Genomic DNA, 11,750 nt, shown 5'->3' on the forward strand with positions numbered 1-11,750 from the left:
TTCCAAAGAAGAATACAGAAGCCAAGGAAGACGATGATGATGATGAGGCTGATGATGATGATTTCTCTGATGGAACGGTGCTATGTTGCGAATCTATGACGGACTCTGATATTGTCCAATGTAATGCCCGTTTACTTGCAAACAAGGAGTCCAAAAGCGCATGGAATTTGAAGGATTCAATGCTGAAGATGGGAATAGTGAGTGACAAACCGGATATCAACTTCTTGAGAAGAATTGAAGACATGGAGAGAAGGGATAAGGAAGTTTCTGTCATGAAGGCGTCTATCAATGATTTACGATGATTATTGTCACCATCAACATTAGAGGAGGGGGAATGTGATAAAAAGAAAGAGCATAGGTTACCTGAATCAATCAAACAAGACAGACGTTTGTTTTTTGCAGGAAACAAAGTTAACTTCTTTTTCTCAAAAGTATGCTGAAGAATTATGGGGAGCAAAAGACGTGGAATGGACGCATAAAGACTCAGAAGGAGCTTCGGGAGGATTAGTGATAATGTGGCGTAAGAATACTCTGAATCTAATCCAAAGCTTCAAAGGGGTGGGGTTTGTAGGCTTGAAGGCGCAGAGCAAAGATAAAGGGGTGAGTTTAAATTTCGTTAATATTTATGCTCCTTGCAATTCATTGGGGAGAAAGGAGATGTGGCTACAATTGATAAATTTGAAGAGGAATGTTGTTGGAGAGGAATGGTGTATAGGCGGGGACTATAATTCAGTTTTATATAAAGAGGAGAGGATAGGTAAATATGGAGGGCATTTGGGCAAGGATTGTGAAGCCTTTCAACGATTTGTTGAGGAGATGGATATAATTGACCTTCCAAGTGTGGGTGGTAGATACACATGGTTCAGTGGTTATGGAAACGCTATGAGCAGGTTTGACCGGTTCTTGGTATCTGATTCTTTAATCTCTAGATGGAATTTGGAAAATCGGATGGTTGGCAAGAGAATAAACTCAAATCACTGCCCTGTCTGGCTAAAGTCTGTGAATGGAGATTGGGGTCCTAAACCCTTTCGTTTTAATAACGGATGGTTTAAGCATGAAGAGTTTAGGTCCTTTGTTGCAGAAGAATGGAATTTGATCTCAGTTGTTAGGAGAGGTGACTTTGTCCTATATGAGAAATTGAAGAAGTTAAAGCCGGCTCTAAAAAAGTGGAATAAGGAGATATTTGGCTGGATAGACCTGAAAATTGAAGAGAAGATAGATGAACAACACGACTTGGACATCTTTCTTTTAGCCAATATTGGGAAAGATGTTGCAGAAATAGCCGAGAGTAGAAGGAAGGTAGCTGATGATCTGTGGAGGAAAATGGAAATGAAAGAATGTATGTTGCGTGTTAAGTCGGGCCAGAAGTGGTTAAAGGAAGGGGATTTCAATACAAAGTGTTTTCACAGTACTCTCAAGGAGCGGATTCGTAGGAATTCTTTCAGTTTGCTCGATACGGCAGAGGGGCGGATACAAGGACCTGTTGATGTTAAGAGCTATATCAGGAATCATTTTTTAAATTTCTTTAAAGAATCTAGTGCTGCAAGACCGGTTCCTGCAGGTATTGTTTTCAGTAGGCTTAAGGATGAAGATGTGGTCAGGATGGAGAGACCCTTTGAAGAGGCATAAATAAAGGCAGCAGTGTGGAGGTGTGATGGAAACAAAACTCCTGGACCTGATGGATATACTATGGATTTTTTTAAGAATCAATGGGAGATGCTGAAAGAGGATATAATGTTGTTTGTGAATGATTTCCACTCCAAGATGATATTAACCAAAGCTTGCACCTTCTCTTTCATTACTCTAATTCCGAAGGTGAAAAACCCTCAAAATCTTTCGGAGTATCGTCCGATATGCTTAGTTGGTTGTCTTCAGAAAATTCTATCCAAAATTCTGGCTGAGAGACTAAAGGAGGTTATAGGAGGTTTGATCTCGGTCAAACAAAGTGCGTTCGTTAAGAGCAGGAACATTCTCGATGGGGTTCTTATGGTTAATGAGGTGCTAGACTTGGCCAAAAGAGAGAAAAGGAAGTGTTTAGTGCTGAAGGCAGATTATGAGAAAGCCTATGACTATGTAAATTGGGACTTTCTAAGATTCATTATGATGAAGATGGGTTTTGGTTCTAAATGGCGGAGATGGATGGAGGCGATGATTTTCACGAGCTCGATGGCAGTTATAGTCAATGGTAGCTGCACCGATGATTTTAAGGTTGAACGTGGACTTCGCCAAGGGGATCCCCTATCTCCTTTGCTTTTTGTTATGGTAATGGAATGCTTGACTAGATTCATGGAGAAAGCTAAGGAGCAAGGACTGTATGAGGGTTTCAAAGTGGGAGGCCAAAGTTGTGTGGACATACTTCATTTCGCGGACGACACGATAATTTTTGGCAACGGAGATGATCAAAACCTCTGGACTATGAAGGCAATTCTAAGGGGTTTCTAGATTATGTCGGGTCTTAGAGTCAACTTCAGAAATAGTAATATTTATGGTGTAAACTTGTGCACAAGAGACTTAATAATGTCGCCGGCTTTCTTGAATTGTCGTATAGGAGCTATGCCTTTTAAGTTTCTTGTGATCAAGGTAGGAGGCAACCCGAGGAAAATAGGAATGTGGAAGGAGGTCATTCAGGAAGTTAGAGGAAAGCTGAACATGTGGCGTGGGAGGTTTCTTTCGATCGGAGGAAGGGTGACACTCATAAACTCTGTGCTTAATGCTGTCCCTTTATATTCTCTGTCGTTTTACAGGGCCCCGTAGAAAGTGCTACATGAGCTTCGTCGAATCCAGAGAAGATTTCTTTGGGGAGGAGTGGAAGGAAGTAATCATGTTAACTGGGTCAGCTGGCTTAATGTCTGCAAACCGAAGGAGAAAGGAGGGATGGCTATTAGAGACGTCGGGAATATGAACGTGGCTTTACTTATGAAATGGAAGTGGCGTTTTCTTAATGCAGAAGACGCGATTTGGACTAATTTGATTAATTACAGATATGCCAATCCGAGTATCAAGATGTTTTCTAATGACAGGAAAACAATTTCTAAGGAAGACTCTATATGGTGGCGTGATATCATGTTAATCAATGATTGTGTTGAGTCGAATGGCTTCTCCGTTTCTGATATGATAAAGTGCAGCATCCGTAATGGCGAAAACACTTCCTTTTGGTTCAGCAATTGGGCGGGGGTCAATCAATATCGGAGGCTTACCCGGAGTTGTATATGCTCGCGATTAACCCCTTAATGAGTGTGAAAGAAGCGGGGAGGTGGGATGGTTCTGATTGGGTTTGGGAGTCGTCGGCTTGGATCAAAGACAATAGTGATGGCGAGACGCATTTGCTGGAATTGCTTCAGATGCAGCTCCTGACGCTACCGCGAAAAATGAAATCTGAGTCGCCATTAATATATTTATCCCATAAAGGGAAAGGAATACCAGGAAACCTAACTCAGAATAAGAACAAGGTCTTTCGACCAGAGAATAGGGTACGGGAGTCGGTTACGCAAGGGGAAGGTGCTAGCACCCCTCACGCCCATCGTACTCGATGGTATCCACCTATGTTTGTTTCTATCTAAAGGGTGTATCTATGTCTAAACCTAAGTGCGAATGCATGCAAAAGAAATACGGGGAAAAGAAGGAATTATTTACAAGTGTGCTCGCTTAGGCCCCGCGACCCAATGCCTAGGTATCCCTTACCAAGAATCAGAGCTACCGTAGTTCGGCTCAATAGTTTCCATTTGTTTTGTGTTTTTTAGTTGAACAGCGGTTAAGGTCACAATCCATGATGCTCGACCTTTGGAGACTTATACGCCTACTTTTGGAATGGACTTAACTTGTTCTTAAGGAGAAAAGAATCTTGGGTTTGTGTTTTTTTATGTAACTACATGATGAACAAAACCCAATACAAGGTTTCGCACCACTTCATTACTTTGTTTTAATTCGAGCCTTTATTAGGTGTTTTAAATGTTTTTGGTTGAATATTTTTTAAGCGGAATTTATTTGCGATTTGAATCACATGAAAATGTATAATGATCGAGAAACAGATTAGGGAATGAATCCCACTCATTTCTCTCCCATTATATAGTGATCGAGAAACAGATTAGGGAATGAATCCCACTCATTTCTCTCCCACTAAGTGATTGAGAAACAGATTAGGGAATAAATCCCACTCATTTCTCTCTCACTTTTAGTAAGGTGTGATTCGCATCTTTATTTATTAGTGTTTTAATGTTGAAAAGAAAAAAAGGATGAACAAGGGGGACTAACCTATTTTCTAATCTAAGTTATTCTAATTCCTATTTAAGGACAGACCTAACATCTAAAGGGAATGTACTAAGAAGCAAGTTGTTTAAGTTGACTAAAGTCAACTTTAACAACTAGGGGTATTTTAGACATTTCTCAAAATATGAAAATATTCACAAAAAGAAAGAATTAAAATCTAAACTAACCATGAAAATATTCACAAGCAATTTTTATTTTATCAAGCTTAGAACTATTTTTCATGAATTAAAACTAGAAAACTATGTATTTTTTATTAGTGAGAACCAATCAACATTCAAAGAAATTCAACAATTAAAATTCTAATGAAAACAAATGTTCCTAAAAATTCTAATTAGTCAAGAAAACTATTTTTTATCATTTTTATTTCAAAGAAAATTGAATCATGAATGATAAATTAGAAGAGAAACATTTTTTTGCAAAAAGAAGAAATTATGTACGTACAGGGGGTGTGAAAACATTTTTATTGAACTGAAGTTATCTACACATGGCGCATGGGCTTCAAAATGGGGGTGGTAACAGAAACTAGCGCAAGGTGTAACACTCCATTTATTTTCATAATTTAATTTAATTAAATTAATTGAATTATGAGGAATTAAGCAATTGGGCTTGAGTTGTGGTTAGTAAGGGAGGGGGTGCATTGGTAGGCCCTATTACTAATTAAAATAATTTTATTTTATTCTTAATAAAATAGAAGGAGTGGTAAAATAAAGAAGGTTACAGTATTGGGAAAAGAAGTCTGAACGTGAAAAGAGAAGAGGAACGGAGAAGTGCGACCGAGGAAGAACGAAGAATCAACCTTCAGGTAAGGGGGGACTCTTCCGTTTATCTTCTATTATGGGATTATAGATAATATGATAGAATTGATCGTGTTATCCGTACCAATTGGGTTGTGCTTAGGTTGTAGAAATGTTAGGTTTTGGGAGGGTTTACACGTAATGAATATGCTGATTCGTGTAATGGTGTTATTTGGATGGTTTGAATGTATTATAATGTGCTATAATATGTGTTTGTTGTACTGTATGCGAAATCTGATTGGAATGGGTTGAATTGGTAATGATTTGGTGAAGGAAGGGTAAAATCGCAGGCTGTTTTCTACTATTCGGAGCGCTGGGATTCGCCAGTTCGCGCCGCGTCCAGGAGTTGGCGCCGCGAACAGCTTGGCAGAAGGCCAGGAAGCTTTGTTGCGCTCAGTACGCGCCGCGAACATATGACCGCGCCGCGAGGGCGTAGTTTTTATTCGTTCCGCGGCGCGAACCTTTGTTTGCGCCGCGAAGGCGTAGTTCCTATTCGTTCCGCGCCGCGAACTGTGTGTGGCGCCGCGTGCTGTTAGTTGTTGCGACTGTCCATTTTGAAAAGTTTTAAAGAGGTGTAACTTTTAAACCGTAAACCGGATTTTGGTGCCGTTTCGAGTACAGTGAAGTTAATCAGATAATTTATATAATCAAATGGTGTTTGGAGTTGTGGCTCAAACTTTTTTTTTTAAAAACACCGAGCTTATTTGTTTGTGGTAGGATATGCTTGTAGGTACACTAATGAGTGTTTACCTGTATAATGTTGTGGTTGTAATTGGTGTCTATAGTACATGTATTGTTGGTATAAATATGTGTCTTATTGATGATTATGACATTAATTGATGTATGTGGGTGATGAGCATGTTATGGTTGATGCATGCATTCATAATCATTATGTGGCTGGTCCTTGACGATGGTGGATCAGTGGTAGCTAATTCCCATTGTGAGGAATTAGTGAGTGGGTGTTACCGTATCCTTGATGATGGTGGATCGGTGAGTTGGGTTATATCCCAGATTTTGGTACCACTTGCATGTAGTTGCATTGCGTTAGGCTGTTTTGCTATTATAACATGAATGGAAGATTGTCCAATGTTATAATATGTGTTAAGTTGGTTGTTTGCCTTCTGATTCTATGGTTTGAATCTGATCATAACTGTAATTGGGTGAATGGCATGTGAATTGATATTTTATTATTTATATCTTATAACATTAGTTAAATGTGAATGAGACTCACCCTTACTGTTGTTATTTTTCAGATTGAGGAGTAGCTCTCGTACTTGGTGAGGATTAGCTCGTCAAGTAGTGTTAGAGTCAATTGGGTCCGTGTCATGCTCTGGTCGTGTAACACTGGGGGCGTCGTTTAGAATTATTTGCTGAACTTTTTATTTTGGATGGATGTGTATGTTGACGCTCTAAGTCTGTGACTGGGCTGTTGTTATTCAGATGTTAAAGATAATTCCGCTGTGTTAACATGATGAATCTGAATAAATTTGGTTGACGTTCTCCTTTATGGCATGACATGAGTATTATTGTTTGAATTATATGGAAGTTGTAATGCCCTTTTCATGTTTACTCTGATTATTGTTTATTATTTATGCGGGGTATTAGAAGGGTGTTACAATAGTGGTATCAGAGCATTGTTGGTCGTTTGAGTCAGAGTCTTAGTGTCGGTTAATCCCTCGTATGCGATTAGTGTAAGGTTAATCCCTTGTTCTAATAGATATTATTTGATATTTAGCAGAACAATGGCTGGAAGAGGAGGAAGAAACGATGATGCTATCGCTGAGGCTCTGGGCATGATTGCTGGTGTGCTGGGAGGGAATGCCAATGGAGCTGGAATTGGTGCCGACAGGCAGCTGAATAGTTTTCAGAGGAACAACCCTCCGTTGTTCAAAGGCACTCACGATCCCGAAGGCGCCCAGAAGTGGCTGAAAGAGATTGAAAGGATCTTCCGGGTGATTGATTGTGACGAAAATCTGAAGGTGAGATATGGGACTCACATGCTGTCTGAGGAAGCTGATGATTGGTGGATGGCTAGTAGGGACGAACTGCAAGCTGCAGGTGTTGCAATCACTTGGGCTGTGTTCAAGAGAGAATTCTTGCGGAGGTACTTTCCTGAGGATGTTAGAGGCAGGAAAGAGATTGAATTTTTGGAGCTGACACAAGGTAACATGACTGTGCCAGAGTATGCGTCCAAGTTTGTGGAGCTAGCAAAGTATTATGTCCACTACAATAATGATGAGGCTAGTGAATTCTCGAAGTGTGTTAAGTTTGAGAATGGTCTCCGCGATGAGATTAAACAGGGTATCAGATACCAGAGGATTCGCAGGTTTGTCGATTTGGTTGACTGCAGCCGAATCTTTGAAGAGGACAATATTAAACTGAAGTCGTCGCACTCTCGCGAGTTAGTCGACAGGAAAGGGAAAAAACATATGGATCGTGGTAAGCCTTATGGTAAGGGTAACCAGAAAGCTGGAGGCTGGAAGAAGCCTAGTGGGGGAGACTCTAGTGCCCCTATTAAGTGCTTCAAGTGTGGAGAACCTGGACATCGCATTCACGAATGCAAAAGTGAGGAAAAGAAGTGCTATAGATGTGGAAAGGCAGGTCACATTGCTATTGAGTGCAAAGGGAACACTGTAACTTGTTTCAACTGCGGGGAAGAAGGTCATATCAGTCCTAAGTGTCCTAAGCCGAGGAAGAATCAAGCTGGTGGTAAGGTGTTCGCCTTATCTGGTTCAGAGACTACTCCAGATGATCGGTTGATTAAAGGTACGTGTTTTATCCATGGCACTCCTTTAATTGCAATAATAGATACTGGGGCAACTCACTCGTTTATTTCATTGGATTGTGCTAAACGACTGAATTTGGAAATATCTGAGATTAATGGAAGTATGGTCATTGACACTCCTGCGTCGGGTTCAGTGACTACTTCGTTCGCTTGTTTGAACTGTCCAATTGATATTTTTGGTAGAGAATTCGGAATGGACTTAGTGTGCCTTCCGTTGGAACAACTTGATGTTATCTTGGGTATGAATTGGTTGCAATTTAATCGGGTTCATATCAATTGTTTCACGAAGACGGTTATTTTTCCTGAAGATGTCAGTGTTGAGGATTTAGCGATGACGGCTAGACAAGTGGATGAAGCAATGAAGGACGGGGCTGTCGTGTTCATGTTGATTGCATCCATGGAAGTGAAAAAGAAAGCGGTGAGTAGTGACTTACCGGTAGTATGTGAATTTCCAGAAGTCTTTCCAGAAGATGTAAGAGAATTGCCGCCAGAGAGGGAAGTAGAATTTGCTATTGAACTAATTCCTGGAACTAATCCTGTGTCGATGGCACCTTATCGTATGTCGGCATCGGAATTGAATGAGTTGAAGAATCAATTGGAAGATTTACTTGAGAAGAAATTTATTCGTCCTAGTGTCTCACCGTGGGGTGCACCGGTGTTACTAGTGAAGAAGAAAGAAGGTTCAATGAGGTTGTGTGTGGATTACAGACAACTCAACAAGGTTACTATCAAGAATCGGTATCCCTTGCCGAGGATTGATGACTTGATGGATCAACTAGTTGGAGCATGTGTGTTCAGCAAAATTGACTTGAGGTCGGGATATCATCAGATTCGGGTGAAGACGGACGATATTCAGAAAACAGCATTTAGAACGAGGTATGGTCATTACGAATATACAGTGATGCCATTTGGAGTAACCAATGCGCCGGGAGTTTTCATGGAGTATATGAATAGGATCTTCCATCCTTTTCTGGATCAGTTCGTAGTAGTATTTATTGATGATATTTTAATATATTCTAAGAATGAAAAAGAGCATGCGGATCATCTTAGAGTGGTATTGGAACTATTGAAGGAAAAGAAACTTTATGCAAAACTGTCAAAGTGTGAGTTCTGGTTAAACGAAGTGAGCTTTCTTGGGCATGTAATTTCTAAGGATGGTATTGCCGTTGACCCAACGAAAGTAGAAGCAGTGTCTCAGTGGGAAGCTCCGAGGTCAGTTTCCGAAATCCGTAGTTTCCTTGGTCTGGCGGGTTACTATAGAAAGTTCATTGAAGGTTTTTCAAAGTTAGCATTACCGTTAACTAAGTTGACTAGGAAGGGTCAAGCGTTTGTTTGGGATTCGAAATGTGAAGAAGGATTCCAAGAGTTGAAGAAGAGGTTGACTAGTGCGCCGATCTTGATTTTGCCGAATCCGGCGGAATCTTTTGTTGTTTATTGTGATGCTTCGTTGTCAGGATTAGGAGGTGTACTGATGCAGAATCAACAGGTAGTCGCTTATGCATCGAGACAACTCAAGGTGCATGAGAGAAACTATCCGACTCATGACTTAGAGTTGGCAGCAGTGGTATTTGTGTTGAAGTTGTGGAGGCATTACCTATATGGTTCAAGGTTTGAAGTATTTAGTGATCACAAGAGTTTGAAGTACCTCTTTGACCAAAAAGAGTTGAATATGAGACAAAGAAGATGGTTGGAATTTCTCAAGGATTATGATTTTGAACTGAATTATCATCCGGGTAAAGCAAATGTTGTTGCCGATGCATTGAGTAGGAAGTCCTTGCATATGTCTATGCTTATGGTGAGAGAATTGGATTTAATTGAGCAATTCCGAGATTTGAGTTTAGTATGTGAAGACACTCCTACCAGTGTTAAATTGGGTATGCTGAAGCTGACTAGTAGTATTCTTGAGGAAATCCGAGAAGGTCAGAAGACTGATGTAGAGTTGGTTGATAAGTTGGCTCTGATTAATCAAGATAAAGGAGGTGAATTCAGAATCGACGAGAATGGTATAATGAGGTTTGGTAATCGTGTTTGTGTTCCTGATGTTGCCGAATTGAGGAAGAGTATTCTTGAAGAAGGACATCGTAGCGGATTGAGTATTCACCCTGGTGCTACCAAGATGTATCATGACTTAAAGAAGCTGTTTTGGTGGCCTGGGATGAAAAAGGAAATAGCTGAATTTGTCTATGCTTGTCTGACTTGCCAGAAGTCGAAGATTGAGCATCAGAAACCGTATGGAGCTATGCAACCGTTATTTATTCCAGAATGGAAGTGGGATAGTATATCTATGGATTTTGTTTCAGGTTTGCCGAGGACGGTGAAGAATTGTGAAGCTATTTGGGTTATTGTAGACAGGTTGACAAAGTCTGCTCACTTTATACCAATGAGAATGGATTACCCAATGGAGAAGCTGGCTCAATTGTATATTGACAGGATAGTGAGTTTACATGGTATTCCTTCGAGTATCGTGTCGGATAGAGATCCAAGGTTTACATCCAGATTCTGGGAAGGTTTGCAGAGGGCTTTGGGTACTAAGCTGAGATTGAGTTCTGCTTATCATCCGCAGACGGATGGACAGACGGAAAGAACTATTCAATCACTAGAAGATTTGTTGCGTGCTTGTGTGTTGGAAAGAGGCGGTGCTTGGGATAGTTATCTACCCTTGATTGAATTTACTTACAATAATAGTTTTCACTCGAGTATTGGTATGGCTCCGTTTGAAGCTTTGTATGGTCGGAGGTGTAGAACGCCTTTATGTTGGTATGAATCTGGCGAAAGTGCCGTGATTGGACCGGAAATTGTTCAGGAGACAACAGAAAGGATCAAGATGATTCAGGAGAAGATGAAGACTTCTCAGAGTCGTCAGAAGAGTTATCATGATAAAAGAAGGAGGACACTTGAATTTCAAGCAGGAGATCATGTGTTCTTGAGGGTGACCCCCACAACTGGTGTTGGTAGAGCACTGAAATCAAGGAAGTTGACTCCGCGATTCATTGGTCCGTTCCAGATTACAGAGAGGGTGGGAGAAGTGGCGTATCGTATTGCGTTGCCACCAACGCTTGCGAATCTGCATGATGTATTCCACGTATCACAGTTGAGGAAATACATTGCTGATCCATCTCATGTGATCCAAGTCGATGATGTACAGGTAAAGGACAATCTGACAGTTGAAACTTTGCCTATGAGGATTGAAGACCGAAGGCTGAAACAATTGCGTGGCAAGGAGATAGCACTGGTCAAAGTAGCTTGGGGAGGACCAGCAGGTGGGAATGTGACTTGGGAATTGGAGAGTCAGATGAAGGATTCCTATCCAGAGTTATTTGCCTAAGGTATGTTTTCGAGGACGAAAACTATTTAGTGGGGGAGAGTTGTAACACTCCATTTATTTTCATAATTTAATTTAATTAAATTAATTGAATTATGAGGAATTAAGCAATTGGGCTTGAGTTGTGGTTAGTAAGGGAGGGGGTGCATTGGTAGGCCCTATTACTAATTAAAATAATTTTATTTTATTCTTAATAAAATAGAAGGAGTGGTAAAATAGAGAAGGTTACAGTATTGGGAAAAGAAGTCTGAACGTGAAAAGAGAAGAGGAACGGAGAAGTGCGACCGAGGAAGAACGAAGAATCAACCTTCAGGTAAGGGGGGACTCTTCCGTTTATCTTCTATTATGGGATTATAGATAATATGATAGAATTGATCGTGTTATCCGTACCAATTGGGTTGTGCTTAGGTTGTAGAAATGTTAGGTTTTGGGAGGGTTTACACGTAATGAATATGCTGATTCGTGTAATGGTGTTATTTGGATGGTTTGAATGTATTATAATATGCTATAATATGTGTTTGTTGTACTGTATGCGAAATCTGATTGGAATGGGTTGAATTGGTAATGATTTGGTGAAGGAAGG

The 11,750-nt window shown here is 40.4% G+C and overlaps 1 protein-coding gene across 1 annotated transcript; it reads left to right on the top strand.

Annotated features, from left to right (window-relative positions):
- The first annotated feature begins 513 nt into the window (after window positions 1-513).
- Window positions 514-1,629, top strand: LOC131648760 (uncharacterized). The gene has a single exon (XM_058918489.1). It carries the CDS (start codon window positions 514-516, stop codon window positions 1,627-1,629), a length of 1,116 nt encoding a protein of 371 aa, XP_058774472.1.
- The last annotated feature ends 10,121 nt before the right edge of the window (window positions 1,630-11,750 follow it).

This window comes from Vicia villosa, linkage group LG2, assembly GCF_029867415.1.
Source record: "Vicia villosa cultivar HV-30 ecotype Madison, WI linkage group LG2, Vvil1.0, whole genome shotgun sequence".
Lineage (NCBI taxonomy): Eukaryota > Viridiplantae > Streptophyta > Magnoliopsida > Fabales > Fabaceae > Vicia > Vicia villosa.

Bases quoted from the DNA above. Each gene is read 5' to 3' on its own strand.
- LOC131648760 (XM_058918489.1), top strand. From the start codon at position 514: ATGTGGCGTAAGAATACTCTGAATCTAATCCAAAGCTTCAAAGGGGTG.